Source organism: Ceratotherium simum, chromosome X, assembly GCF_057802395.1.
Source record: "Ceratotherium simum simum isolate JZ-2026a chromosome X, ASM5780239v1, whole genome shotgun sequence".
Taxonomy (NCBI): domain Eukaryota; kingdom Metazoa; phylum Chordata; class Mammalia; order Perissodactyla; family Rhinocerotidae; genus Ceratotherium; species Ceratotherium simum.
The window spans coordinates 4,525,776-4,532,697 of NC_141940.1; the positions used below are offsets into that span (position 1 = coordinate 4,525,776).

At 52.3% G+C, this 6,922-nt stretch overlaps 1 protein-coding gene across 1 annotated transcript; it reads right to left on the reverse strand.

Annotated features, from left to right (window-relative positions):
* Positions 1 to 279: 279 nt before the first annotated feature.
* Positions 280 to 6,495, reverse strand: GPR50 (G protein-coupled receptor 50). Its single transcript, XM_004443183.3, has 2 exons — positions 6,233 to 6,495; positions 280 to 3,397 (listed from the first exon to the last, which is right to left on the reverse strand). Exons 1-2 carry the CDS (start codon positions 6,417 to 6,419, stop codon positions 1,707 to 1,709), a joined length of 1,878 nt encoding a protein of 625 aa, XP_004443240.1. The 5' UTR covers positions 6,420 to 6,495; the 3' UTR covers positions 280 to 1,706.
* Positions 6,496 to 6,922: the final 427 nt, after the last annotated feature.

Here is a 6,922-nt window from a genome sequence, read left to right on the forward strand (position 1 = left end):
AAAAGAACACACCAAACCCAGCTAGCCCTCCTCCACCCCCACCCGCCCTGACCACCCCCAAACCCACCCTGACCTCGACAGTTTGCTGAAGAAAGAAACTAAGGAGAGAGGAGTCATGTGACTTGTCCTGGGGTATAGCAAGCTCATAGCAGGGATTAAAAGCACCCAACTCTTCTAATCCCCCCAGGTCAATGCTTTTCCATCCACCCCCTAACCCTCTCCACAAGTAAGTCTGGTGGAGGAAGTGAATTTATCAATAAAGCACACACCAAAGCCGCAAAAAACACTTTATTTAATTGCTACCACAAATACAGAGTCAAATTAAGGCAGTATAATACATTTCCACTCATCCTTACAAGCTTTTGCACAGTAAACTTTGCTTTAAGTGTCAATTTGAATCAATAATGGAAATTTTTATTAAAAAATAACTTTTTATTGAATTCTGAGGAAAAATCATTTCCTGGGCTGTCAAGTGTGCTGATACAAAACGTCTGCGACTTAACATTGTGAATCACTGAGCCTCAGTCAAGGCTGGTGGGATTGGCTGTTGTTGGCATCTCTCCCTCCTGCCTCCCTCCCCAGCTAGGGGGCTCAGAGGGACAAGGCAGGAGAGAAAGGCTTTTGGAGAAACACTCATTTACCACCTCCACGGCAGTACTTCGCTCACTTCTGGCTACCAGTTATTACCTCGAATTCCCTTTTGAATGAAAAAGAAAAATGTAAAAACTGATTGTGTGAAAGCATCAGGCTGTTCAAAAAAATCTCTGAGGTAAAGAGTAGTTATGAATTGTAATATTAAAAACAGGACTGTAATTGATCCTAGCAACCATAAGTTTGGATTTTAGAAGAAATTAGTTTATGAATGAATTTGTTTCTCTGAAACTAAATGAAAGAAAATCTTGGCAAATACTGAAAAAGGTAAGTGACTACAAATAAGGTAAAAACAGCCCATAATTTGCGTTCACGATTGACTATAAAAATCAGCACCAATGTTTCTTCACAAAATAGAAATAATTCGGTGTGGCCGTTTCTTTCCTTTTGCCATTTGATCTCATAGGCATAAAACGTTATTTTAATAAGAGCTTATCAAATTGTGTTCTTCAGATATGAGTAATATTCTGTTGTTGGAGTTTAGAAAAGAAACTGTTTCAAGTACTTGCACTTTATCGCAATTGCCTTTCGGACTGCCATTAAAAGTACGATATAGAGTTACACACTTGAAACATAGAGCTCTGCAGTCACATTGACTTTACAGAAGCCTTCGCCACAGCACACCTTCACCATTGCGCATGCACTCCTCCCCCACTCCTCAGGGAGTGGGAGAAGAAAGCAGGTACAAGGAGGAGGAAATGAGGAGAGGGGAGAAAGGAGGACATGGGATTGGGAAAAAATCAAAGTCTACAATGTCAGGGATCACTGTGGGCTCAAAGTAAACCATAGGAGGAAAGGGAGGCTCAGAACATCAGATGCCAAACTTAAGGGAAATTTGGTCTCTAAAATAGCAAGCACACGCACACACACACTTTTTCAGAGCACGTTATGGAAAGGAGGAGTATGAAAGGTGGGTGTAGCTTACACCGTGTCTGTGAGTCAATATCTGCGTGTGTCTGTCTGTGTGTAGGTGCAGTAAGGTATCTCACTTCGGATTACATATGTTAGACAAACTTGAAAGTGGACCACTGCTTGGCCACCCCTGAGAGCATCTTTCACAGAGCCATTTCATCAGAATCAGCTTCAGCATCAACAAGCACAGCCTCACGGTAATCATTGGTAGCAGTGGTGACCACAGTGGGGTCAAGAAGGTCAGTGGTGGCAGAAAGCTCTAGCAGGCTGGTGGCAGGCTCAGGGGACCAAGTGGCAGAGCTGGAGGCAGGCTCAGAGAGGTCAGTGATGTCACACTCAAGGTGGCCAGTAGTAGTGGTCTCAGAGTGGCAGGAGGCAGTAAGCTCAGGGTGGCCAGCAGCAGCAGGCTCAGGGTGGCCAGTGATGGCAGGCTCGGGGTGGCTGGCGACAGCAGGCTCAGGATAGTCAGCAGTGCTGAGCTCAGGGTGGCTGGTAGCAGGGTTGATATGGCCAGTGGTGGGTTTAGGGCAGCTGGTGGCAGGGCTGAAGGCAATCTTGGAGTGGCTGCCAGCAGGGATGTGGTGGCCAGTGACAGGATTAGGGTGGTCGGAGGCAGACTGGAAATGGACAGAGTGAGCCTTGGAATGGGCAGAGGAGGGCTTGAAATGGACAGAGTCAGCCTTGAAGTAGACAGAAGCAGGCTTAGGATAGACAGTGGCAGACTTGGGGTGACCAGAGGTAGACTTGGAGTGGCCAGAGGCAGGCTTAGAGTGGCTAAAGACAGACTTATGGTGGCCAGAGAGAGATTTGCGGTGGGCAGAGGCAGACCTGGAGTGGCCAGAGGACGACTTATGGTGGTCAGATGCACGCTCAGGTTGGCCAGCTGCAGCATCACCAGGTAGTGGAACGTTCCGGACATTCATTGGAATTTCCTCCACAGCAGGACAGGCACGGGCACGGTCTTGTTCATGGGCTTGTTCTTGGGGTTGGTCACGGGTGCAGGCATGGGCACGGACCAGGGCACGGGCTTCCCGAGTCTCACGAACATCAGTGATGAGGACAGAGATGAACTGGATAGGGTGCCGCATAGCATGGAAGATGGTCCAGTATTCTCTTCGGAAATTCTCATTGAGGAGCCCATAGATCACAGCGTTGAGGCAGCTGTTGAAGTAGGCTATGAAGTAAGCTGCAAGATAAAGCCAGTTGGGGATCTTGCCTGCCATCTCCTTCGGACTGACAGCCACCAAGACAGTGAGCACGTTGATAGGGCACCAGCACACTGCAAAGAGGAGGAAGATGACAAACATGGTTAGAAAATTGCGAACCTCAGCAAGCTGGTTTTCAGGATTCTGCCCAGCCAGGTGACGGGCGGCCAGCACTTTGGTCCAGATCCTCACGTAGCAGAAACCCACTATGAGCAGAGGGAGGACAAAGTGGATGCAGACGATGGTCACAGCAAAGACCGGGTTGTTCAGATAGTTGAAGATGCAGGCGTAGGTGCGAGGATCATACTCAATGGTGCCAATGTACGTGTTGGGCAGGACAGCCAGGACAGTCATGATCCAGGTAACAACCAGGTAAATACAGGTATTACGCACACTGAATATCCGCTCGTACTGGAGGCTGTGACAGATGTAGCAGTAACGGTTGATGGCAATTGCCACAATATTGAAGATAGAGCCGACCACACTCAGCCCTGTGATGAATCCAACCATCTGGCACTGGAACTGGCTCAGATCCCAGCCCCCAATGGCCATGGCATGCAGCATCAGAGGGTAGGGGTAGATGGCCACCAGCATATCAGCCACAGAGAGGCTAACCACAAAGATGTTGCCTGAAAAACATTTTGGGGGAGGGAAGGGGGAAAGATAGAGAAGAATAAATGGTTAAGTTTGGAAATCTACAAATTTAAGCTGGAAGAAAAGGCAAGCCCAGAGTCATGACAATTTAGAATTCTAGAACTCTTTTAAAGAAATACAGTTGTGTTTCAATTTTTATTTACAAGCATGTCCCAGGTGATCCTGACGCACAACCAGGTTTGGGAGACCTATCCTCTGTCCACGTTTTTTCCTTTCAAACAACATCATCATCTCTACTTTGGGAAAGAAGTGAACTTATGTCAGAAAGCAGTAAGCACAACAGCCCCTTGAGGAGCACTTCACACTCACGTATGGACTTGGTGCCACCGTTTTAGGCAAAAACAAAGTGCAAACTTTTTCCCCGACAGGGGGTGGGGAGAGCAGGGAGAGGGGAGTAGAGGTGAGCTAGATGAAGCTGTCCTTAGGAAGTAGGTTAGAGGGTGAGGGGGAAGGGGAGAGATTGGAGGAATGTCTGGAAGCCTCAAACCCCCACCAGGAAAAAATAAATTAGCCCTCTGCCTTCTCTAACCTAGCATTGTATTTATAACGCAGACATGTCTAAAGAGAAGTGTCTGAGCAAAGGCATTAGAGGCTATGGTTTCTCAAAGTCTTTGCCAACAGGGTCTGACAATAACCTAAGACCTAGCCCAGTCAATACTTACCATTTCCGAGGTAACCTAAGAGTAAAAACGGAGGGGGGGTTGGAGACCCTGTAAAATTTAGTCTGAAGCCAAAGCAATAGTGAGCAGGGAGGGAAACAAATCAGGAAAATTTCTGCAAGGATTGGCAGAAGTGCCTGCTCATGCCGGTCCACGCGCAGAACAGCGCCCCGGCACGTTGCTGCCCTGCACAAGGGCTCCCGGCCCCTGGCACGGAGCTTTACTGGAGCCTGCGGGCTAAACAGGAAAGCGAAGCGGTGTCTGCCCCTGCTCCTGTTTTGTAGGGCAGCGGTAGAAACGTCTTTGCAAAACCTTTCAAAAAAAGAAAGAAGAGGCCAAGTGCAGGCGCAGAGCCTTCTTTCTTTGGAAACACCGCGCTGCTAATTTGGCAAAATACTACACTTCATTGAAAGGGCAAAGGAATAGCTCCTTCTGCCTCCTTCCACCGGCGCTGCCAAGGCGCGACCTCAGCGCTTTCTACCCAAGAGATTCTTTCTAGGGTTTTCCCTCAAAGTAATGAATTCAGAGAAGGAATGCAGGAAAGAGAGAGGGCAAAGCCTTAAAAACAAAACCACAACAACCATAAAAATCTTTTTTTTTTTTTTAAAGTATAGAAAGAAAGTAAGGAGAAAGAGAAAAGGAAAGATAAGTAAAGAAAAGTAACCAGCTTCACAGGTGCCTCCCTCCACGGGGCTCCAGAGTTCGGCACCTTAGGACCGCACTGCTGGAGTGAAGTTGAGGTCCAAGTGTGCTGCCTCACGTCTCCAGGGGATGAAGGAGAAATCAGACACATCCACAAGAGTTTAGGAGAAAACTTTTAATTACTGTGTGCCCGTCAGTACATTTTGAATCTTGTGTGGTTTTCGTGATTCCTCGAGCGAGCAAAGTAATCCCCCAGAGACTGGCCGCCTCCTTTACCCCGCGCCCTGCCCGCCAGGGTCCTATGGATACCCGACCCTCTCAGACCCCGCCCCTCTCCCCTCTCTGCCGCGTGGCCCAGGCAGGCCCAGAGATCCTGGGCGCCGCCCCCTCCATCCCAGGGCCTGAGCGGGAGTTTGGGCCCCTTTGCCGCTCCGCCTCCCCTCCAGAGCCGTCTCCCCCAAACCTGCAATCTGGGCTCGCCCAGTGTCTGCCGCCCCCACCCCCGGCACAGGTCGCATCGCCCTGCATCCTCCCGTGTTTCCCGTCTGCCCCGCTCACAGCCCGCCCCCTCCCCTTGGCACTGGCTGGCAGCGAGGGGAGTCTCGCTCGCCGCCCCACCCCAGTCCAGATCCCCGAGCTTTGCAGTCTCTCCGCGCCTCCCATCGCCCCCTCTGAGCTCTCCTGCAGCCCTCCTGCCAACCTCATCAGGTTCTGCAGTCTTCTATCCACCCACCCTCAGACGCCAAGTTGCCGAACCTCTCCGCCGCCCCGCCCTGCGACCCCCTGTACCCTGCTTACGGACTTCGGGATGTCCGCTGCCGCCGCCGTCGCTGCCACCGCCTGCTGCGCCCAGCCCGCCGCTCTCCTATCTCCGCCGTGCGCCCTAGGACGGGCGGACGGAGCTCGGCTCTGGCAGGCTCAGAGCGCCCTGCTCCACACTCAGGCACGGGAGTCTGCGCTCCACCGCCCGGGGGGCTGCCCGGGAGCCGCTATCGAGCCCCAGGGCCACAGCGAGCGGGAGCTCGGCTCGGCTTCTGCGCTGCGCTCCGATAAGCGTCGCCGCAGCCGCCGCGAACTTAACTTTCTCTGAGCGGGTCCAACACCGCTGCTCCCTCCGCGTCAATTCCGCCCGCGCTGCCTCAGCGCGGCCACCTCTGCAGCGTCGGGCTCGGTGTGCTGTCCCCGGGCGGCTGCCGGACTCTCCGCTCCGGTGCCGGCTCCCTCTGCATCAGGTCCCCGGCGGGCCAGGGCTTGGCAGTGTGCCGCGCACAGCGGGAACCCGGGCTTTGCACTTGGACGCCCAAAGCTAATTCTCTGAGCTCCCTCAACCTGCAGAAGGTCTAAGTTTACGGGGCCCCAGCAGAACATCACTGCCCAGGTTCGCAGGGAATTGGGAGGCAGGGACGTTCAGGCACTGTCCACGGGTTCCCTATTCTGGGCGCCCAAACTAACCACCCTAGGGGTTGCAAGTGGTTGCACACTGGGTAGGGAGAAGGAAGGGTGGCTTACCAGAATTTCGGAGCTTCTTGTTTTTCGTCACAGCCAAAATGACCATTGAGTTGCCGATCAGGTCTATGACGATGATGATAACCATGGAGCAGAACATAAAGTTAATTACAGCCGGTGGGTAGTCTGGCTGTGGCAGCTTACAACCAATACAGCCGTATGGGGTGGGAACCGCCAGGGTAGGACTCATGTTGCTCCCGAATCTCCCAGCCAGATCTCCCGGCCAGATACCAACAGCAAACACCTGCTCTGTTGCCAAGAGCTCCAGTGAAAGCCGCTTCCCTTCAGAGAATCAGACAGCAAATGACAGCGTCCCGCCCCTCTCCGATGAGCTTTTAAAGCCTCAAGAGGCCGCTAGCCCCGCCCTAAATCCCTCCCCATGACCAATCAGAGCTCCCTGACCACCCCCGCTTTAGTCACCAACTCTTGGACAAATCCACATCGAGGTGTCGTCTTGCTTCCGACTGCCTTGTATGTGCTTCCCCTCTAGCCGCCTCCGCCACCATCCCGCAGGTACCTTGCTTCGTGACAAGCTTGGAGTCCACTTCTCCACCCCCCATCCCCCCAGCAGCCCCTGCGCCTCCGTTTCTAGCAAGTTCTTTTCTCTGCCTCCTCCAACGCAATCACCTGGGAAAGCGATGTAGAACGCAGAGCGGGGGTAGGGGGTCCAGTGCCAACCCACGCCAGTCTGAA